The 23,751-nt window shown below is 44.0% G+C and overlaps 1 protein-coding gene across 2 annotated transcripts in view; it reads left to right on the top strand.

The window, feature by feature from the left end:
- Positions 1 to 23,751, top strand: part of TNRC6A (trinucleotide repeat containing adaptor 6A) — a 155,334-nt gene that overhangs the window by 117,769 nt on the left and 13,814 nt on the right. For both annotated transcript variants that reach the window (XM_040973187.1, XM_040973186.1), the window contains exons 5-12: positions 357 to 803; positions 11,184 to 13,790; positions 14,887 to 15,063; positions 16,502 to 16,677; positions 17,782 to 17,814; positions 19,352 to 19,432; positions 19,777 to 19,828; positions 23,534 to 23,676. In XM_040973187.1, coding sequence (XP_040829121.1) covers positions 357 to 803; positions 11,184 to 13,790; positions 14,887 to 15,063; positions 16,502 to 16,677; positions 17,782 to 17,814; positions 19,352 to 19,432; positions 19,777 to 19,828; positions 23,534 to 23,676 — 3,716 coding nt within the window. The remainder of the gene's footprint in view (positions 1 to 356; positions 804 to 11,183; positions 13,791 to 14,886; positions 15,064 to 16,501; positions 16,678 to 17,781; positions 17,815 to 19,351; positions 19,433 to 19,776; positions 19,829 to 23,533; positions 23,677 to 23,751) is intronic.

The following is a 23,751-nucleotide window of genomic DNA, read 5'->3' as shown; positions in this document are numbered from 1 at the left end:
CCTTGCTCTTGTGTTATCTTCTAAAGATGAAAAATAGGAACCAAACATAAAAAAAAAAAGAGGTAGAATAATGAATAGTTAGTGTTGAGGAAGTTAAGAACTCTTTTGAAGCCAGAAAAAGTTGACTTGTTCTTGTGGTGAATCCTTGTGCTGTTTGAGAGACCAGATGGTGCGTGTGGATTGGATAGGTAGTTAGCAGAAGAGCCTGACTCCCTGCAGCCATGGAGCCCCAAGTGCAGCTGCCCTGTGTACTGGTCTCAACTGTTTTTCGTGGTACCTTTGCATTTAGATGGCTTACTATGGAGGTATGCTTTACTGGCTAATCTTTTCCACCCCTTTTCTTTTGTTGGGATTAGTGCCAGAACAGATAAAGCCCAGTGTAAGCCAGCCTCAGCCTGCCAACTCTAGTAACGGCACTTCCACAGCAACCAGCACTAATAATAATGCCAAGCGAGCTACAGCCAACAATCAGCAGCAGCCGCAGCCGCAACAGCCACAGCCGCAGCCGCAGCAGCTACAACAGCCACAGCCGCAGCCTCAGCAGCAGCAGCAGCAGCCTCAGCAGCCGCAGCCGCAGCAGCAGCCGCCACCACAGGCCTTGCCTCGGTATCCTCGCGAAGTACCTCCACGATTTCGCCACCAGGAACATAAACAGCTTCTAAAGAGGGGTCAGCATTTTCCAGTCATAGCAGCCAACCTGGGATCTGCTGTTAAGGTGTTAAGCAGCCAGTCAGAAAGCAGTGCTTTAACCAGTCCACAGCCACAGAGTAACGGAGAGGTGCAGAGCAGCAGAAACCAGTCAGGTGAGAGAAGGTGTTTCTTACCAGACTCGAACTCTACCTTCCCCAGCAGGGCCGCAATCAAATAAACTCCGAGGTTTGGGGTGATGTATATTTATCAGGATCTGGGCTTTAATGTCACAATTCTATGCAGGAAATTATGAATGAGCACTGCTGTCAATTAGCTGCCTCGCCTACTTTCAAAGTGATGATGTTGTCAGTTTCCTCTCCCAATAGATTCTGCCCTGTTTACTAAGGTGCTTACAGCTTAAAACCAAGCACTTCTTTTTTCAGATCATAAGCTAAGCATTTGTACATGTTTTTGAGTTTAATATTCAACAATCCCAAAACAGGTAGTTCTTATCCATTTTTGCATTAAAGATGCTGAGGTACCAGGACATGAAATAACTTGTCCAGGCTCATGCATTAACGTGCCAAATAGAGCACATGCATTTGCCTCAGAATGGCTTTTCTCAGCTCACTGATGACTGGCAGGAATTAATACATGATAACAATTTTTCTGAAAGCTCAGTTTGTTTCAACATGTCCTGATAGCTTCTCTGATAACTTAGTAGGTGTGCTCACATCATCCATTTATTCATTTATTTTATAGCTTTACTGGAAGCGCAGTTGAGGATAAGGTGTTAGACTCAATAAAATCCAGGTTGTCAGACCTGAAAACTTTCCAAAAGGTAGTGTAGCCTGCTGACCAAGTACAAGGTCTGGAGCCAAGAGACCTGGCTTCTGAGTCTGTGCTCTTCTGTGTCCCAGTGTGTGACTTTGGGCAGCTTGTTTAATTCTCTGTGTCTTTCCTACTTGTCTCATGTGGTGTGGCTCGCGTTCTACCTCTGTGCTCTGTTCTATATACACCCGGGACTACTCTGTACAGTATACCATGGTGTTCCACAGCTAATAAGGAGCGGATCCTGGACTCGTCGAGATGTGTGACTCCAACGTTACGCTCATAAACACCACGCTGTGCTTTGCTAACAGCCTGGATGTGCCGGGCAAGGAGGAACAGCACGCAGACGAGGAGTCACATTTAAGTTACTGCCCCAATTCAGTACTTTCTCCCTACTCTTCTAGCCTCTTACAGACTGTGTGAACTTGGTCAAATAACTCTTCCGATCTTTACTCGTCTGTAAAAAGCGTGGACAGTGACATCAGCACTGAAGCTGCTCTGAGGATCAAGTTATAGGACATGCGAAAGCCATCAGCATAGCGACTGATATTTCAGAGATGAAATATTAATGAAATATTAATCCTTTCCCTAACTTCTGTAGATGGACACACACTTTTCAAGAAGCATTTTAGACCTATCTGGATTCCAGGAAATAGGCAGTTAGTACTTTGAAGTTAGATTGGAAGCCCAGATAATTGGTCATCAACATAGTAAAAAATGTGATGAAAGCCTTCAGGGAGATTGTACAACAAATGCTTGCTAGCCTGCTGTGAACTAATAAATAAGGTGTTATGTTAATTAAGAGAACAAATAAGAGGCTATATTTAGGGAATATGTTAAATACATATTTTCGGTTTGACTGAGAGGTGAAAGGTCAAAGGTAGTTTTGAAGTGGAAATAACAGGAATATAATTATCTTGTTTCCCAGAAACGGGTGTTTTAGTAAAATACACAGGTGTGCCTTCAGATGGGAGTCCTAGAGAGGGGCCGTAGCAACAAAGCTTGCCTTCTCATGTGGAAGTGAATTCTGCAGTTAGAATGCACGTGATGATAGCTAACCACTCTGGAGAAGAGCCACACTTGGCTTTTGTCCTGTAACGCACATTTCTGAATCTCCACCTACCAGCATTTTGTCCCTGTTTATGTTCACAGATCTTTGTGGGTGTCCCTTGCAGCCGTGAGCTGGAGAAGGCTTCTTGGAGGAGCTGGATCCAGCCCCCGTCGTCTTCACTGTATACATTAAAAGGAGCTTAATGGTCAGTGAAGAACAGCATACCAGACCGTATGAGCAAGTTCAGCAAGTCGTGTTCTGATCTGTAGTTTTGAATTATAGGAACACAAATCTAACTACGTTGGGGCAGGGGGCTCTAGATGGGGTTTTTGGTTGGTGGGTTTTAGTGTTTTAGTTTGAGAGGCAAAGAAGAACTTTGATCCCATGGTTGGCTCCTCAGATTTCATGACGGCCAAAACAAAGCCAAAACTGGGAGCTGATTCCAGGTCTTACCTACTGCCTCCCACAGTCCACACTGGCAGAATGCTGTCACTGGAGCCAGAGTCCAGGTACTCCGATATGAGATGAAGCAATAAAATTCTTTCCCAAACTCGCCCTCATATTTGCTCTTTTTTTCTTTTTAAGATTGATTTTTATTGCAAACTGAGATATATACAAAGAGGAGGAGAGACTGAGAGAAATATCTGGTGCTGTGCCCAGATCCTCTTCCGAGTTTCCCACACGGGTGCAGGGTCCCAAGGCTTTGGGCCATCCTCAACTGCTTCACCAGGCCACAAGCTGGGAGCTGGATGGGAAGCAGGACTGCCGGGATTAGAGTCAGCGCCCATATGGGATCCTAGCACGTTCAAGGCAAGGACTTTAACTGCTAGGCTACCGCATCCTGCCCCCAAATACATTGATTTTTGTACCCTTCCTAGATTTACTTTTGCTTTCTCCTTTCAATTTTTTTTTAAAGATTTATTTATTTTTATTTGAAAGTTAACGTCACAGAGAGGAGGAGAGTCAGAAAGGAAGATCTTCCATCTGATGGTTCACTCCCCACTCCCCACTCTCCAGGTGGCCACAACGGCTTGGAACTGTGCTGGTCTGAAGCCAGCAGCCAGGAGCCTCTTCCGGGTCTCCCACATGGGTGCAGGGTCCCAATCCTTTGGGCCATCCTTGACTGCTTTCCCGGGCCACAGGCAGGGGGCTGGATGGGGAGTGGGGCCTCCAGGATTAGAACCAGCACCTGTATGGGATCCTGGTGCATTCAAGGTGAGGATTTTAACCACTACACTATCACACCAGGCCCTCTCTTTTTGGTTATTAAAAGAACTGTAGGCTGATCAAGCTGGACAGCTGAGATCTGGCCTTCTAATTTGTGACTATGCCCCCCCCCCCCCCAGTAGTTACTTACCAGTGGTTTTTAATCAGACTTAAAATCTCTGTTTTATTTTTGTTTGACTTTCTGGAGCTGTGATGGTGGCTAAAGGTGAAGTGCCATGAAAATTTGAACTTGCTTGGTTAAAGAACAGCAGATGCGTGTACACACAAATCTTCATGACACTTCACCTTTAGTCATTCTGATACTGCTCTGTATTTTTAAAATAAAGTCTCCTATCCAACTCCAATAACATGACTCCTAAGCAAAAAGAATATTCACTGTTCAATAGTATATTCTAATAGTTCGTTTACAGATTGTTCCAAAATGATTTTGTTTGTTCATTTGCAATATGATACAAAGTAAGAAGCATGGAAAATATCGGGGTTGACTAGGGATGAATTAAAATGCAGTTAACATACCAAGGTTAACCTGAGAGCCACTCAGCGAGGAAGGAGATGTTGGGAATAACACATTTTTGTTAGTAAGGCATTATGTATGTGTGCGTGTAGATATATATAAAATCTTTATTATTATTTTACGATACAGTTCCATAGGTTCTGGGATTTCCCTCCGCTGTGTATGTTCTTAATAGTATTCTTAGTTTTTCTGATATTTGAAATGCTTCCTTAAAAGAAAAAAAAAGCTAAAGAACATTTCAGGTGGAATGGTGGATGACCAAGAATCAGAAACATTAGCACTACAATAGATAAGATGTGGGGGCGCTGTCTGTTGCAGTTGAAATGCTGTCTGCACTCCTTCTGTTGCAGACTGCTTTCAACCTGCACTTTCTTACTCTGTAAATGCTTTAGTCTCTGTTGCCTAGGAAAAGAAATGAGTTTAGATCCCTATTCATTTGAGGCCTGTCACGGACTTTCCTCCCCTTTGTCTCAGAGTTTTTGAAGGAATAGTCTTACTTACAATCTCTAATACTTTAGTCCAGCACTGTCAGGCTGTTGCTCACTTGACCAAAATAAACTCTTAATCATGTCACTCACCTTTTTGATTGTGAAATCCAGGCATTCAATTTTTTTTTTTTTTCAGTTGTGGTAAAGTCTCAATTTTTGTCTTTACAAAAATCTGCATCTTTACTGCAGGTGATTTCTTTTGTTATTAAAAGCTCTGTCCTTCCTTTGCCGCTCTGTCGCTGTGCTTAGCTCATCCTTTATAGTTAGCGTTGTGTTCCTTTCCTTGCGCCAGCTTTCAGGTCTTGTCCCCTCCCAGGGCTTTGTGTCAGTTTATGTCTTCCACATGTCTGGCTGGCAGTGGGCTCGTCACCCCCAACTTGTTGCTCAGTCTCTTGCCCCCATCCCGCCTTCTCCCTCTTGACGGCTGTTCAAGAGGTTAGAATCCGCACTCATCCACTCACCTGTCTGAAGTCCTTGGAGCCTTGCTTGCCTCTGGCTTCCCCTTCACAGCTCACCAGCCACTGGCTTTCCTTCCCTGTCTTCTTTAACTTTAGACCGTCTCTTAGTTCTCCCAGCTCTCCTTCTCTGTCACTGCCAGTTTGGGATGGCTGACATGCTTACCCTCTCTTGTCTGGAGCACCTACAATGCCACCATCCCATATGCCAGTGCCAGCTCAGTTCTCACCTGCTTCACTTTCCATCTGCCTTCCTGCTGATGCGGCCCAGGCGCTGGGCTCCTGCCACCCATGTGGAGACCAAGATGGAGCTCCTGGTTTGGGCCTACACCTAGCTGTTAGAACCATTTGGGGAATGAATGAACCAGTAGGTAGAAGATTATCCTTCTTTCTTTTTCATATAAATGAAAGTTTTTTTAAAAGTAAAATATCTTATTTAGTGCAAAATATTTTGAAACCTATGTGTAAGATCTTTCTGAAGACACTCCTGTTTGGCTGTTTCTGAGCTTCAGTGGCAGAATCTGGTAGTTGCCACAGGCCATCTAGCTCCCAAAGCCTACATTTTTTTTTTTTTTTTAAGTTTTTAAAGGTTTATTTACTTTTATTGGAAAGGCAGATATACAGAGAGGAGGAGAGACAGAGAAGATCTTGTGTCTGATGATTCACTTCCCAAACAGATGCAACGGCTGGAGCTGAGCCAATCCAAAGCCAGGAGCCCGGAGACTCTTTTTGGTTTCCCACGTGGGTATAGGGTCCCAAGGCTTTGGGCCGTCCTCCACTGCTTTCCCAGGCCACAAGCAGGGAGCTGGATGGGACGTGGAGCTGCCAGGATTAGAATTGGCGCCCATATTGGATTCCGGCATGTTCAAGGCAAGGACTTTAGCCACTACGCTATTGTGCTGGGCCCCCAAAGCCTAAAATTCTTACTAACAGGACCCACCCCTGCCTGGACCAATGGATAGAATCACTGAAAAAGACATCTTGAACTTTGCTGAGAGCTCTTTGAAATTTTGAGTTTAAGGATCTCTTGTGGTCCTGGGAGAACTGTCTGAAATGTCGGAAACACTATAAAATTTCAGTATTAATTACTTTTGAAACTCTTTCTTCTAGTAAGTCTTTAAAGCAGAATGCAAATATTTGGTGTATTCATGTTTGTAATAGACTATACTTTGTAAGAGAAATGAGTGAATTTCTGTGTATGTAAATTTTTCATCAATTTAATTAACATCGTTTCCTTGTGAGTCACTTACCACCAGTCTTTGGCTGCACTGCGTGACCTCGCCAGTATCTCAGTGTAGACATGGTATTCCCGTCGAAGTGTGGTGCTGAGGCTGCTCCTGGCGCTGCATGCTCGTTTCGTGTCAGTGCTGGTGATATCTTCAGTTTAAAAAGCCCCTAAGCGATGTGCAGCCTCGCATGTCTTGGTCTGCCTGCAGCCTCGCCCAGCACTCGTGGATACACTCAGCGGCCTTGCTCTCTTGTCGCCCGCGTAAGGATATGCAGTTTTCATGTTTCTTCCTATCGCCTGCGAAAGCTTAGTGAGGATCTACTTACTGACGCTCCTGTGCGTTCGTGCATCGTACTTGGTGGTGTCTAAGGGAAGTACGTCGTAGGCCATCTCCGTGCTGTCATCTTTGACTCTGCAGCATTCTGTTCACGGTGTTTGGGGAATCCTGTCATTTTGACTCCTTTAGTAAAGGTAGTGTCCCACCCCCTTAATTGTTCTTTGTTAATTAGACTTGTTTTTATAACCCAGAATACCTTGTGTCTCACTCTTGGTGACCCTATTTTTGAACTAGTCTTTGTTTTGGTTGTCTTGAATCTGTCGCTTAGCTTCCAGCTTTAATGATATGCTAATTAACAATTCCTGATGATATTGCTCCTTTTTCTCCTAAACTACACAGGAAGATACAGGAAAAAACAAACTTAAACTCTACCACCTGCAATCAGGTCATGATGAGAAGAATCTGAAAACGTTCACTCGTGTTAGTGGTGCTGGAACTTGCTGGCAGAGTACATCCTTGTTTTTATATTTCTGCAGTTCTATGGATTCTGACACTGAGTAGCTTAACTTTTAAACATAAATCCATCATCCCTTTTTGACTTAATTTATGTATAAAATGCTTCTTGATTTCATCTGTTGCATTGAATACTTTAATTATTTTGCATTATTTTGGTATATTATCTCATTTTTGAAAGTATTTTTTTCCAGTCATGAGCATTTCTTTTCCTTTGCTAATCCTTGAAATATTTGTTGTCTTTGACTTTTCTGGGGTCTGGCTGGCGTTGTTTTCTCTTGTCAGTTGAGTCGTTTCTCTGCTCTGAGAGTACAGTGCTGTTTAATACCAGTGGGTGATAATCCAGGGTCATTTTCTGATAAGCTCTTATTTTCTGATAGGGTTATCCTATTTTTTTTTTCTTAAATTTTAAAGTGACTCTTAACGATATTGCAGGCTTTTACCAATGATTTCTTATAAATGGGTTATACTTAGGAAGTTTATCAGTACATATTCTTGTGAAGAAACAAATTTCTGTAATTAAATTGTCCTCTTTACACTGCAGTGAAACACAGTCATATAAGACTTACATTTCTGTTAACTTTATTTCAAGTTCTCTTAAGGCCACTGATGATTATAATCTTATTTTTCTCACTGGCTATCCCTGGTGTAGCAGAAGGCGATTATTTTTTACATGTCGATTTTGTCTGTGTCTTGGTTGGGTCATATATCGTTGGTTAATATTTCAAGCACAGGTTGGATGATGGTGTTGGAGACACATGTTTGTTTTTGAGAGCACTGCAGAAAGAGAGCACTCCCAGATGGCCAGCGACAGTGGGCAGGTCAGAGTAGGGAGTCAGGAACATGGTTCAGAGCTCCAGTGTGTGCACGACGGGGCCCAAACACTTGGACCATCTTCTACTGCTAGTCCCAGGCCATTCTAGTGGGGAGCTAGAAAGTAGGCCGGCGGGGACGTGCAGTGAGCATCACACTGGCCACTTTACTTGCTACACTTCCACTCCAGCCCTAGCCAATTTTACCTTCCTATTCCTGCCTTATGAAAATAGGAGCATACTCACACATGCACAAAGAATGGCAGCATAAGTACTTTTCCAGGAGAGTACAGTGATGCTGCTGGCTATGGTGTTTAAGATTTGCGGGAGAAGTGTGTCAATTTGGGGTGTTGATGTACTGTGCAGTGAGGAATAAAGGGGAAAATGTTGGATTTTAGGAAGTTTACTGAAATAAACAGTAGTAGCTCTTCAGGGAGAGTTTTCTCTGTATAAGTCGAGTAAATAGCATTCTGTTTGAGGCAATCAAGGGATGATTTTATGTAAACACAACTTCTCTTCCGTGGTTTCTCAAACATTCTTCCTGCTGGCATGAAGGGCATATGTGCTTTGGAGGGGAGGCTGGAAAGTGGTGGTAACTGCTGGCATTCACCTGTTGTGGACCAGGTAGGGTTCAGAGCACTTGGATTAATTGATCGCTTCATCCTCACCGTTACGTGCATTTGGTGGTTTTTGTTGTTCCTGCCTTAAAGATGAGGAAACTGAGGCACAAGAGGGCCTCCTAGTGAATCAGTGAGAGAGTGTGTCCGCAGCGTCAGCAGTCTAGCTCCAGCGTCTGAACCTTAGTCCCAACAGCACCCTGCCCTTGAGGAAACACTCATCTGCTGCCCGCCTGAAGCTAAACGCTTTACTTACGCTGGGCTCATCGACAAGCCAGCCGTGTTAGGAAGTAGTGTTTGTGTCCGTTTTGCAGACTTGGCCATATGGTGCTATGCATGGAGTCCAGGTGTGAGTGTAGAAGTCTCTAGCCTCCCTGTCAGGTTCTCGGCCACCTTGCTGTATGAATGCTTTTGGATGAGTCCTCCCCGTCACGGCGTGTGAACCCATCTGCACAGTGCTGCCAGCGTCTCAGCTCTAGGGTTCAGTGCTGCGGGCACCAGTGCTCAGTGTTAAATGTCACATTTACTGGTGCTGGTGCAGCTGTGGCTGTGTAGATTTATGGCTAGCTCATTGGTATTCTTTGTTTTTTTTTTTTTTTTTTTATAAACACCTTTTTTTTAAGATTTTATTTTTATTATTGTTTTTTTTTTCTTATTGGAAGATATACAGAGAGGAGAGACAGAGAGGAAGATCTTCCGTACGATGATTCACTCCCCAAGTGAGCGCAACGGCCGATGCTATGCCGATCCGAAGCCAGGAGCCTCTTCCGGGTCTCCCACACGGGTGCAGGGTCCCAAGGCTTTGGGCCGTCCTCAACTGCTTTCCCAGGCCACAGGCGGGGAGCTGGAAGGGAAGAGGGGCTGCCGGGATTAGAACCGGCGGCCATATGGGATCCCGGGCGTGCAAGGCGAGGACCTTTAACCACTTGCGCCACCGCGCCGGGCCCCATTGGTATTCTTTGTTCTGTGATAAATATTTATAGCAACCTAAAAGAGTGACTCTATTTTGTTTTAAAAGAGTGACTCTTAAGTGGAGAATGTAAATGTCACCAATGGAGCTTTAAAAATAACTACTTGGTAAATTATGTACAAATTTCTGGTTTCTCTTCTGTACCTTTTTCCTCCTATATCTAGCTTATTATCTTTTATTACTTAACAATTGTGCTTCAAGAGAAAATATGCAAATTAAATCTATTTCCTCTTTTGGCATCCATTGCTGCTAGTAGCTGTGATTTTCTAAGTCTTTGTCCCTGGAGATTCGGTAGGTCTGGGTCCTATTGGAGCATTCCATTCTGACTCTTATGCAGTACAGGCACCTTCCTCCAGACAGCAATTGCGAGCACCTTATGTAGTTCAGTGTTTCTGAGGACGTTCTAGCTGCCAGATCCTTAAACACAATGAGAAAGAAAAATCTAGGTTAGAAGTCTAGATTTTTGTCTAAGATTGTAGTTACATGGGTGGTCATTAATAGTCTTCAGTGTTTTGTTTTGTTTTTTTTCTTTAATCATAGCAGGTTTTTTCTTTTCAATATTAATGTATTTTTAATTGTAAAGTCAGATATACAATGGAGGAAAGACAGAGGGGAAGATCTTCCATCCATTGATTCACTCCCCAAGTGGCCACAACAGCTAGAGCTGCACCGACCCAAAGCCAAGAGCTTCTTCCGGGTCTCCCACACAGGTGCAGGGTGCAGGGTCCCAAGGCACTGGGGCTGTCCTCCTCTGCTTTCCCAGGCCACAAGCAGGGAGCTGGATGGGAAGTGGAGCCGCTGGGATTAGAACCGGTGCTCATATGAATCCTGGCACATGCAAGGCAAGGACTTTAGGCCCTAAGCTACCATGCTGGGCCCAGCAATTGTCTTTTTTAATTTAAAAAAAAAAAAAAAAAGGAAAGTCAATGAAGAAATTTTAATGGAAGAATCAAAAATATTCTTGCTTTTACACAATACTTCAGATGACTTATGGAGACTGATGAAATGGAAGAGCCTTCTGGAATTCTCGCAGACTTATAGCACTACCCAAAGCAGTTAGTGTCGAAAAACTACTCCAGATGTGGAGGATGCAAAAAGGATTCTTGATGCATTCCAGCAAACCTGGGCTCTGTACGCATGCTCATAATCCTACGTCCTCACCTGCTGTGCTCCTTGTCAGGTCCCTGTGCCCAGATCACCTTTCTGTCCCAAACTGTGCCCCACCAAGTGTGGGGCACAAACCCACTCATCATTGTGTTCATAATTTTCATGTGCAGCAGATGATAACTGAGGAAGTCTCACATTGCAGACACTGCTGTAGGGCCTTAGGATAACATCGGTGACCAAAGCAAACCTCTCAGCCTGTGTGCAGTTACTGGATGTGGAATGTTGATGGTTAGAAGACAGTCTGTGGTGCCCTTATAACCGCAGGATCTGTGTAGCATTTCCCTTTAAATGAGGAGCTATAGACGATGATAATATATTCACCCTTTTGCAAAGAACTGTTTAGTGTCATCCTGGAAATTGACAGCACTTTATATAAATAACTGTACTTCAACTTTTATTCTAGATATCAACCACAACACTTCAGGATCCCAGTATGAAAATTCCCAGCGGGGACCTCTGTCTTCTGCAAGTGACTCTAGCACAAACTGTAAGAATGCTGTTGTAAACGACTTGTCAGACAAAGAAGCATGGCCCTCCGTCTCTGGCAGTGATCCTGAGTTGGCTTCAGAATGCATGGATGCTGCTTGTGCCTCCAGTTCTGAATCCGAGAGAAACATCACTATCATGGCTTCAGGGAGCACAGGTGGTGAAAAAGATGGCCTCCGGAATAGCGCTGGACTTGGTTCTCAAAACAAGTTTGTGGTTGGCGGCAGCGGCAGCAGCAGCAGCAGCAATAATGCAGGCCACGGAAGTAGTACTGGGCCGTGGGGCTTTCCCCATGGAGCCATAATAAGCACATGTCAGGTCTCTGTGGATGCTCCTGAAAGCAAGTCTGACAGTAGCAACAATAGAATGAATGCTTGGGGCACTGTAAGTTCTTCATCAAATGGAGGGTTAAATCCAAGCACTTTGAATTCAGCTAGCAACCATGGTGCCTGGCCAGTATTAGAGAACAATGGACTTGCCCTAAAAGGGCCTGTAGGGAGCGGTAGTTCTGGCATCAATATTCAGTGCAGTACCATAGGCCAGATGCCTAACAATCAGAGTATTAACTCTAAAGCGAGTGGTTCTTCTACCCATGGTACCTGGGGAAGCCTTCAGGAAACTTGTGAAACTGAAGTAAGTGGTACACAGAAGGTTTCATTCAGTGGTCAACCTCAAAATATTACCACTGAAATGACTGGACCAAATAACACTACTAACTTTATGACCTCTAGTTTACCAAACTCCGGTTCAGTACAGAATAATGAACTGCCTAGTAGTAATACAGGGGCCTGGCGCGTGAGCACAATGAATCATCCTCAGATACAGGCTCCGTCAGTTATGAATGGCACTTCCCTGTCTCATCTTAGCAATGGAGAGTCCAAAAGTGGAGGCTCTTATGGTACTACATGGGGTGCCTATGGTTCTAATTACTCTGGAGACAAATGTTCAGGCCCTAACGGCCAAGCTAATGGTGACACTGTGAATGCAACTCTAATGCAGCCTGGCATGAATGGGCCCATGGGCACTAACTTTCAAGTTAACACAAATAAAGGAGGAGGAGGAGTGTGGGAGTCTGGGGCAGCGAATTCCCAGAGCACGTCATGGGGAAGTGGAAATGGTGCGAATTCTGGAGGAAGTCGAAGAGGATGGGGAACCCCGGCACAGAATACTGGCACTAATATACCCAGTGTTGAGTGGAACAAACTGCCTAGCAATCAGCATTCCAATGACAGTGCAAATGGCAACGGTAAGAAGTTTACAAATGGATGGAAATCTACTGAGGAAGAGGATCAGGGTTCTGCCACATCTCAGACAAGTGAGCAAAACAGTGTCTGGGCCAAAACAGGGGGTGCAGTAGAGAGCGACGGTAGTACAGAAAGCACTGGACGCCTTGAAGAGAAAGTAACTGGGGAAAGTCAGAGTAGAGATAGAAGGAAAATGGATCAGCACACCTTACTCCAAAGCATTGTAAACAGAACTGACTTAGATCCACGTGTCCTGTCCAACTCCGGTTGGGGACAAACACCTATTAAGCAGAATACTGCCTGGGATACTGAAACATCACCCAGAGGGGAAAGAAAGACTGACAATGGGACAGAGGCCTGGGGAAGCTCTGCAACACAGACTTTTAACTCAGGGGCGTGTACAGATAAGACTAGCCCTAATAGTAATGATACCTCATCTGTATCGGGCTGGGGCGATCCCAAACCTGCCCTGCGGTGGGGAGATTCCAAAGGCTCAAACTGCCAAGGGGGGTGGGAGGACGATTCGTCTGCTGCTACAGGAATGATCAAGAGCAATCAATGGGGGAACTGCAAAGAAGAGAAGTCCGCTTGGAATGATTCGCAAAAGAACAAACAGGGATGGGGTGATGGACAAAAATCAAACCAAGGTTGGTCTGTTTCTGCCAGTGATAACTGGGGAGAAACTTGTAGGAGTAACCATTGGGGAGAGGCCAATAAGAAATCCAGCTCAGGAGGGAGTGACAGTGACAGATCCGTCTCTGGTTGGAATGAACTGGGTAAAACAAGTTCTTTCACTTGGGGAAATAACATAAATCCAAATAACTCGTCAGGATGGGATGAATCTTGTAAACCTAGTCCCTCCCCTGGGTGGGGAGACCCTCCAAAGTCTGCTCAGTCTCTAGGTTGGGGAGATTCATCCAAGCCAGTCACTTCTCCCGACTGGAACAAGCAACAAGACCTTGTCGGCTCCTGGGGCATCCCGCCAGCTCCCAGCAAGCCGCCTGGGACAGGCTGGCTGGGGGGACCCATCCCAGCTCCAGCAAAAGAAGAAGAGCCCACAGGCTGGGAGGAACCATCCCCAGAATCTATACGACGCAAAATGGAGATCGACGATGGAACTTCGGCTTGGGGAGACCCGAGCAAGTACAACTACAAAAATGTGAACATGTGGAACAAAAACGTCCCGAATGGCAGCAGCCGTTCAGACCAGCCAGCACCGGTGCATCAGCTGCTGCCATCTGCAAGTGCCATCTCAAACAAAGAGGCGAGCAGTGGCTCCGGTAAGTCCAGCTCTGTCCAGTCGGATGGCATCACAGGGTGCTTCATGACATTCAGAAAGTGGGCTTGTTTCCAGCGTACTGTGACTTCAAATGTTGTTTAACAAATTAGACCGATTTGTACACACAGGCCTCATTGACGCTAATATAGAAAAGTTTGAGGTAAGTCATAGAGAGAGTTGATGAGCAAGGTTGTGAATTTTGCGTGCTGCATTTCACTATTAGGAAAACTCACACAGTGGGCAGTTTGGAATGTTAACTTTTCTCAGTAATATAAGTTTGTTTTGCAAGAGTTGCAGAGAGAGATGTACCTGTACTGGTTCACCTCCCAAATGGTTCTGAACGGGGCCGGTTGAAAGCCAGAAGCCAGGATGTCTTTCAGTGTCCCTCATAGCTTGAGGGACTTGGGCCATTCTGCAGGTTATACCAAGTCTGACAATATCTTTTCAATAAATCCCTACTTTCCTCTCTGATAATGAACTAATTCCCTTGTTTTGCAGATTGTCTTAGCAATATTTTCATGAAGTATAATTGACATGCATTGATTTATTGTAGATGTAGTTTTCATGAATTAACCTTTAGCACCCAATTGCACTTAGAGTTGACGTCGTGCTTGACAGCGTTTTAGCCTTAATCTGAGGGTGAAACAGACAACGTGAGCAGAAACCACCTGTTTGATAGTTTTAAACAAAACTGTGGCTTTGAGTCCCTCTGCCCCACCCCCTTAGACAACTCGGCCTGGGGCTTATTTTCAATAAGCATTTCCCAGCACATCTAAGAGTAGAATTGTTTTTTCAGTACAGTTACACCTTAGGTAAAAATTTTATCTACATAGTATTTTACACATGTTCATGATGTGTCTCGGTTCACTAGGCTTGGTTCAAAAAGATGACTTTTTCAGAATTTAAGCAATGATTTGTTTTCTTTATATAAGACATGTCATATGCTTTACATATATAGCAATATCATTATTATTCAAGTCAATACATAAACATGAAATGTTTTACCCTTGGTTACCTAAGTATTCTTCTTTGTCTTTTGTTGCACTGGATCTGCCTGTCATCTGTGCTCATCACTTCTTTTCCTGTACTTTCTAAAGGCTGGGGTGAGCCCTGGGGGGAGCCTTCTACTCCAGCCACAACTGTGGATAATGGAACTTCAGCATGGGGGAAACCCATAGACAGTGGTCCCAGCTGGGGGGAGCCGATTGCTGCAGCATCCAGCGCATCCACGTGGGGCTCCAGCTCTGTTGGTCCACAAGCATTAAACAAATCTGGTAAGTTATTGACAATCACCGGTGCCTGTTCTATAGCAGTGCTGATCACTTATTGGTCATGATTAGCTGATGTTTCTGTTGTTGATAATGAATTCATACAGTATGCCATACCTTAATGTTTTTAATCTTTCTGAATTGTCTTTTTTCATTTTTTTATAACCATGAATAATAACGATTTGCATCTTACCACATCTAAACTATAGTTTACCAAATATAGTCTAGCAGCTTTTATTCTGTCTAGACTGAGCGTGAATAGCAGAACCATGGGGTTATATATCCAGACCATCAGATGACCTTCTAAACCTTTATGCAGAAAATTAGCGTGGCTCAGGTACAACCCCTGCATTTAGATCCATATGTCACTGTCCCATGAGATGAGACAGAAAAGCTACCCCGTGGAAATCCAGACCCATAGGTACAGATGCGGTAGTTTTCTGCTTCTGACTTTTTAATACGTGTTGGCTACCATTTGTATTTAAAAAAAAAAAAACTTGCCTGTTCTGATTGTTTCAAAATTTCTTTTATCCATTTTGTCAAGTGAGTCACTATACAATTTACTAAGTGAGTACTTAGTAATGTCTGTGTTTAAGAATCCTCTGATTTATAAAAACATGAAAGGTTTTTATTGAATTTTTTGAAAATATTTTATGTACTTATTTGAAAGAGTTACAGGGATTCATCCCAAATAACTACAAGCTGGGGCTTAATCTGTAGGTTAAATGAACATGTACCTGGGAGCAAGGAGCTGTTTCCACATCTGCCGTGTGAATTGGGACCAGATGCTTGGGTCATTTTCCCCCTAAGCACATTGGCAGTGGAGCAGCTGGGATTTGATACAGCATGCTGTGAGACTCTGACATTTCAACAGTAGCTTAGCCTGCTGTACCACATTGCTGGCCCTGAAAAGGGGGGAGAAATACATATATATATATATATAAAGTTTATTCTTATTTGGAAGACAGAGTTACAAAGAGGAGGCCCATCTAGCATCCTCTGGTTCACTCCCCAAATGTCCACAGAGGCTGAAGCTGGGCCGATCTAAAGCCAGGCATCAGATGTTGCTTCTGTGCCTCCTGCGTGGGTGCGGAGGCCCAAGCACGTGGGCCGTCTGCTGATCTCTCAAGCGTGGAATCAGGAAGCTAAATCAGAAGTGAAGTAATTGGGACGCAAACCAGTGCCCTTATGGAATGTTGGGAGTCTCCAGTGGAGGTTTAGTCTGCCACACTTTGGAGCCAGTCCCTGGCCTGGCTCCAATTTTTAAATATATTATTTTTAAATGACACTTTTAACTCAACTTAAACTGTAAATTTGCACTATGCAAATTTGAGAAGGGAAATTTAAAAATAGTCTGTTTTGTTTCTCCCGCTTTTTAATGTGTGCTTGTCTTTCAGAAAGAATTGTCTTATTGAAGTATGTTTCTCTCTGTGTCACAAATCAGGGCCAAAATCTATGCAAGATGGCTGGTGTGGTGAGGATATGCCGCTGCCTGGAAATCGCCCCACTGGCTGGGAAGAGGAAGAGGATGTCGAAATTGGAATGTGGAATAGTAATTCATCTCAAGAGCTCAACTCATCTTTAAATTGGCCACCATATACAAAGAAAATGTCATCGAAGGTAAACAGTTCAAGGGCAAAGCCCTTGAAGCTTTAAATTCCAAAGGTAGTTTACCCATAGATTAACCTTCCGCCTGCCCGTTTTTATGGCAATCAGGACGGTGCAGTCAGTCCCCAACGTAGTGTAGCCTCTTGTGTGGGCAGCCACCTAGAAAAACAAGACCACAGGAACTTCCTTTCTCCCCACTGCTACAGCTTGGGGTTTCTCCTCCTCCTCCTCCTCCACCACTGCTGCCTGGGACGGTCCCTCACCTCAGGGTGGCACCTGCAGCGGTGAGGATGAAGAGAAGGGCAAATCTCCATGTGAACATGTTTCATCCCACTGCCGATTCATTTCCCATCCCACCCCTTCCACTGGAGTCCCTGAGCTCCCCTTTACCTGGAGTCGCCATGTTCCGTATTCATCTGCTGCTTTTGCATCTTCCCCATCCTACAAGGTCCTGTGACAAAAAATCCTTGATTTTGCTTTTATGGATGGACAAGTTGTATTCCCTAACTTTGCTGTCAAAATCTTATGACGGTTGTTAAAAGTGTAACTTCTTTACACACAAGCTGCTGGATTATTAGAAATGGTACCAAGTTTCCTGTCCTCGGTAGGCTCCCCAAATAAGTGATGGAGAGCCAGGTGTGGGAACCACTGCTTTAGAGCATTGGTTCTGAAGAGAGGGTACTGGAGGACTGGTGATGGTGGTATGTGTCTGCTACCCCAAGTGATTCTAATGTAGCCTCCCTACCCTTATTTAGAGGCACCTTAGAAGTCAGGTATCCAGTAGGTTGCTGGACTGGCTGACTGCCAAGGTCCCCCACTTTTAATCCTGGGATGCTAAGTCCAGGACCTGCCATTTTCATTTTTTAAATTGTTCATTTGGCTGAATTTACCTATTGCCTTGTCATGTAGCTTTTGAAGTGCTTTTACATGTTTTACATAAATCATTTGATCCTCATAATCTTCTAAGATAGAACAGTGATGAGGAGTATGAGAGTGGAAAAGGTGGTGACTTGCCCAAAGTGACAGAGCAAGGAGTTAAGTTTAGGTCTTCCAATTCCAAACCCTGTGTTCTTCCCACTGGACCATGCTGTTTTGTGACTTTGTCTTTCCTTACAGGGTCTGAGTGGCAAAAAAAGGAGAAGGGAAAGGGTGTGTAGCCTTTTTACTCTTTCTCCTTTGTTTCTACTAGTAAAAATCTTTAGAAAGCAACTGCAAACATTTATTTAGCCTCTGCTGTGTGCCAGGTACTGTGCTTGGTGCTGGGGATTGAGATGTAGTGCAGTGAGCTACGCCTTCAGGGAGCTCATGATCTCACTGGGGGCCTTAGGAGAGCATCAGAAGAGTATCAGTTCAAGTGTGAAAGATGCCTGGGGGGTTGGGAATTGATCAGGAAAATAGTAGCCCAACTAACATGTGGAATTTGTGGAAAGAATAACAAGTGGTGTCTGTAGCTAGGTTAGGGATGGATTTTAAAGTGTTTTCAGTAGTATGTCAAAAGAATTTGAATTTTGTCCTGTGTGAGACATGGAGGCAGTGAAAAGGCAAGGCCAGTGAGGTTCTTGTAAGAGACTGGAAAAATTAACCATTGTGAGTATAAAATGCAAATAGGAGCAAGGGAGAGGCCAGAGTTAGGGATCTAGGTTAAGAAGCTTGTACATTGATTCAAGCTAGAAAGGAGGTTGTAAATTAAGTAGCAAGAGTGAATACGTAGTTAACAGGACCAATTTGAGAGGTTGCAGAGTAGATGGGAAAGACTTGGCCGTTAGAACATGGGGTGGGACTGAAAGAGGAAGGAATCAAAGAAGACTTGAGCAGCCTTGGAGAGGGTTAGTTGCTTGCTTCAGAGACCTGCTTTTAGGGGGGAAATTATGAAGCTATGTTCCTTTTCACAGTCAGAGGAACAGGTAGCAGCAATGGGAAAGGGAAGTTAAGGCAGCGGAGAATGGCCCTGTGACCTCTGGCTCACTGCGGGAAATGTGTCCCTGACTCCCAGCTAACGCCGCTGGCCACTTGGCTCTTCAGTCTATCAGTTCTTGTCGAGTTTCTCTATTTCCCATTTGCCAGCCTGCCACAGAAAATCAACACTACGCAGGATTACAGCTTCAACCGCTGCTCAAAGTGTTGTGTTCTTGGCAGCAGGGACTGACATTTAAAATTTTTTACACATGGAAACACTTGATTGGGGAGGTGGGGCCTAATTTGTTTTCCTTTTTTCGTAGCGCATAACAATATGGGCTACCTCAGTTTCCTTGGACTAAATTGAGAGCCAATCATTAGTTTTTTACATTGATTTGAAGTGGAAATTCCCAGAATCCAAATTTGCAAAACACAATCTATTTGTATATTGGGAACTGCCTGGTCAGAGTTGTCGGTTTTTTAGAGACCCTTTTTCCTTGGAGTGGTCGTCAAGGCCCTTGCTGCTGCCTCTTCCTTCTGACTGCTTGCCTTTAGATACTTCTCTATGCATTGCAGCTATACCAGAGGACTGGAGCAAAGGAAGTTGAAAATCAAATCAGTTGATTATCTTTTTTAATTGTTAGCAACTCTGGTAAGAGTTGTTTGGAGGAGAAATTATTGACTAAAAAAAATGAAAGTTGGGAATTGTCTTGAAGTTTTATGAACCCATCGCTATACCCAGATAAATAGAGATGGCCATGGCATCTTTCTACTCTGTTATTTTACAAAGGGAATGATGAAAGGTGGAAACAAACAAGACGACGCATGGATAAATCCGTTTGTTAAACAGTTTTCAAATATCAGTTTTTCGGTGAGTAGGTTTCTCTCTCTCTTTATAACGAGTGCTATAGGTTATCCCAATTTCTTTCTTTCTTTTTTTTTTTTTTTAATTTGCTCTTTTAAAAAAAATATTATTCTTGATAAATATCCTTAAAGTTAAATTGACCTTTACTCCTTTATTTTTACCATTTTTAAGTTAAGTACTTAGATCCTTGGTCTTATGTGAAATTTTGGTAGTTTTTACATGAAGCAGTAAAAAAAATAGAGCTTCATGATTCCCCTGAATTTCAGAGATAATGATATATGATGAAATTCTTTTTGGCGGGGGGGGTCCCATTGATAAACGTCTGCTAACTTGGTTGGTTGTTTCTTCAGAGAGACTCACCAGAAGAAAATGTACAGAGCAATAAGATGGACCTTTCTGGAGGTAAGAGACCCTTAAAGCCATGTATGTTTACATTCATCACTGGTAGACAGACGTATTGTTTGTGACTGAGACCAGCAGAGGAGAGACCCAGGGTCACAAAATGTGGTGTTTCTGTGCTCTCCAGTGGAAAGTGCATCACTTGAATGGCTTGACATGTCTTTAAGGTGCAAATGACTGCATGGCCTAGGGACTGACAGCTCAGGGCTCTGATTACCTCGTACACTGTCAGGTAGGGAGTGAGTTACTGAGGTTGGGAAATAGCCGTCCCGAGAAAGGGCCAGTAGGACCGTCACTGGGACAAGGAATCCACAATTGGTGTTCGGGTGAGGGTGAGGAGGCTAACAAGGAAGTTGGGGAATGTGAAATTTTTTTTTTAAGATTTACTATTTATTTTTATTGCAAAGTCAGATATATACAGAGAAGAGGAGAGACAGAGAGGAAGATCTTAAGTCCGATGATTCACTCCCCAAGTGACCGCGCTGATCCAAAGCCAGGAGCCAGGAACTTCCTGTGGGTCTCCCATACGGGTGCAGGGTCCCAAGGCTTTCGGCCATACTCAACTGCTTTCCCAGGCTACAAGCAGAGAGCTGGATGGGAAGTGGAGCAGCCAGGATTAGAACCGGCGCCCATATGGGATCCTGGCACTTCAAGGCAAGGACTTTAGCCACTAGACCATTGCACCGGGCCTGGAGAATGTGAATTTGATTCTGAAAGTATGGGATTGAGGAGTTTTAAGTAGGAGAACAATGTATAATTGGTGTTTTAAGCAAATAGTTTTGGGTATAAATTGGAAACATCTTAGGGCTTGAAAATACTGGCAACAGAAGACAGACAAAAGATGCTAAATAACAATAGCAGTTGGAGATTTGCTGTATTATCTGGTGATTCCAAAACTAAGAGAATAAAGGGAAAGAATGTAAATTTTGTGGGGATATAGGAATTAGAGTCAATAAAAGTTGAAGATTAATTTGGACCAGCTCACTGCAGTGAGAGTATGACTGCAGATGACTGTCAGCGTTCTTACCTTCATAAACTCTTTCAACAACAAATTGAAAGAGTGGATGGCTAATAAGCACTAGGCAGCATGGCAGAGAATATGTGGATAGCAGCTACACAGAGAGGTCTCTCAGCTCGGGAAGGATAATGTGCCCCTTCCCTGAACACCCCAGACTGAGAGCATTGGCTCTCTGCGTGGCAAAGAAGCACCTGTGGTACCACCCCAGTGAAACTGTAGGAAACCACTGTCTAAAATAGCACTGATAAGAACTGCAGCAGAGCTGCCACAGGTGCCCAAGGGCACTGTGGGCACTCGTGAGGAGCCCTGGCAGCAACTAGGTGCTACAGCAGTGAACACACCAGAGCCAGCAAACTGAACTTCTCTCTTGCACTGCTGATGCTGCACTCACCAAGCTCCCATGCCAGCTCCCAAAGGGAAAAACATAAAAGGCCCAGTGTATCTGAGGTCTTGGTTTTCTGCTTTTGTTTTTAATTTTTATTTTTCATAATACAGTTCCGTGGTCCCAGGGATTTCCCCTTCCACTCTTCTTGTTCTCCCTCCTTCCCACTGTTTTCCCCATTGTTCACCAGCAGTCACAAGTCCATCATTCTGCTCTTTGTGTCAGGACATTGTAATATGGATGGTGGTAGAGTTCAGCATCCTATTGTCAAGATACGTTTCACAGTTAATTGGGAGTGCTCCTTCTGTTTGGGAGTAGAGATGCATACTGCAGCGTTTCTTCACTTCATGGTCAGATGCATCTGTTTTTAGTCACAGAGCATCAAAAATGGGTGCATTTGAAACTGAGAGGCAATAAGTCAGTAGTCTGGATAGTACAAGATTTGTTTGTTTGTTTGTTTGTTTATTTGGAAGACAGAGTTACAAAGAGAGGAAGAGAAAAAATCTTCCATTGGTTCACTCCTTAAATGAGCACAACAACCAGAGCTGGAGCAGGTTGAAGCGAAATAGCAGCAGCTACATCTAGGTCTCCCACATTGGTAGCAAAGACCCACATACTAGTGCCGTTATCTACTGTCAAAGGAGAGCTGAGACTCAAGTGAGGAACTCCAGTGTAATGGCAGGCCTCACAAGCAGTATCTTAACTGTTGCACCAGACACCCGCCCTGGCTCATTGTCCTTATCTGGAAGAGCTGGTGGAGTGTGAGCCCTCAATTGCCCTGTGTTGGGCTCTGTGGTTTATCTTTATCTTTTAGTGCACCCCAGAGAATCCACTGAGTTCCACAGTCTTGACTTCCTTTGTTTTAATTCAGGAAATCCATTTCCCCTTGATAATCAGAATCAGCCCTCCAGCAGTAGCCACCTGTTTTGTATGTTCATTCCTGTCATGAAGGGTGCAGAACATGCAGGTGGCTGGCTTCACTGTTGCTGTGTCCTAGGCTCACTGGTGAGACAGAACCCAGTCCAAAGAAAGTTTCCTCCATCTTCCCTTATGTAGCTGAATCCTCAGTAAGCTTTTCTACCTGTTTACTTATGTAACTGCTTGCGGGTGATAGCTTATATAGCAAACGAGTTAACCCAATAGACGTGGACATATTGCTGCATGTCCTCTGCTATAACATGAGCTCCATTGATTGGAAAGACTCCCTATCTAGAATAGGTATCAATTCCTTTGCCTCGTAACTATTCAATAAGTGACAGAGAAGTTGTTATTGATGTACTGGTAGAACTTTGCAAAACAATGCTGGAAAAAGGTATTGATAAAGAGGCAGCTCACCAAAGCCACTCTACCACAAGATACTGGGGAGAGAAGGAGGCTGCTAGGAAGCTTACCTCTCGTGCTGACCAGTGTGGCGCAAGGAAGACCATGACAGCTACCAGAGCCTGCCACGTGAGCTCACTGCAGTCACAGCAAAATTCTCTGCCTGTACGGTCTCTAGTGACTTATAATGACAGAGCCTCAATGTCAGTTGGCAAAGGAGAAAAGATAAACAGGACAGTTAGAAAGGATGAATTTGGAGCTGAGAGCCAGCAAATCCATAACTTGGTCATTATGTGACATAAGAAATACAGCAGAAATAGCAGATTAGATTGATAGTATTAAGTCTGAGGTTACTATGAAAATTATACAGTGACATCAAGTGAACACTATAAATCTCAAAATAGAGCTAGATACATTTCAGGAGATTAATTCGTCACAGGTTGTAGCTAACACCCTAAGAATATGCACTGACCAGAAAGTTGCAGACTCGTGGAGGGAAAGCAGCATTTGAATAATGAGGAGAGATAGGACATGTTAGAGTACAATTAGAACCTTTTTTCCAAAGCCAAGTGAACCGAGGGTGTTTGAAAGAGTAGTCGTCAGGGACTGTAGTGCCTGGGGTAAAAATAGCCCCGTGGGAAGATTGATGAAGTTAGGAGAGGTTGCCACATTTGCTACTCCGTTGGCTTCTAAAAGGAAGAGCAAGTGTTGGGAAAGATGATGCACACTCTACACTGGCAACAGTAACAGGGCCAAGTAGAAAAGAATGGCTTGGAAAGAGGATTTGAAGAAACACTGGTTGGAGTCGATTCCAAGAGTGGATGGAAAGAGACACAAGTGAGCAAGCTGGTCAGCCTGGGCGTCTCAGGGAACAGGGAGGCCTCTTCCAAGGGCAGAGGAGGCGAGGGCTGCCGGCCTTCAAGAGAGGATTCTATTTGTATTGACTGGGTTGTCCTCACGATTGGTAATAAAGTCTTCTGTTCATTAGGAATGTTACAAGAGAAACGAATGGAGATAGATAAACATAGCCTAAATATTGGTGATTACAATCGAACGGTCGGGAAAGGCCCTGGTTCTCGGCCTCAGGTTTCCAAAGAGTCTTCCATGGAGCGCAGTCCTTATTTTGATAAGGTAAGTGTTTCTCTTTTAACTCTGACTAATCAACTAGTAAAGTTAGTAGCCATAATCTTCACACCAATGTTTTAG

The sequence above is a fragment of the Ochotona curzoniae genome, unplaced genomic scaffold (genome assembly GCF_017591425.1).
Source record: "Ochotona curzoniae isolate NIBS_2020 unplaced genomic scaffold, NIBS_Ocur_1.0 contig_2321, whole genome shotgun sequence".
NCBI lineage: Eukaryota > Metazoa > Chordata > Mammalia > Lagomorpha > Ochotonidae > Ochotona > Ochotona curzoniae.
The sequence above is the reverse complement of the archived record's forward strand: the minus strand, read 5'-3'. Positions and strand labels throughout refer to the sequence as shown.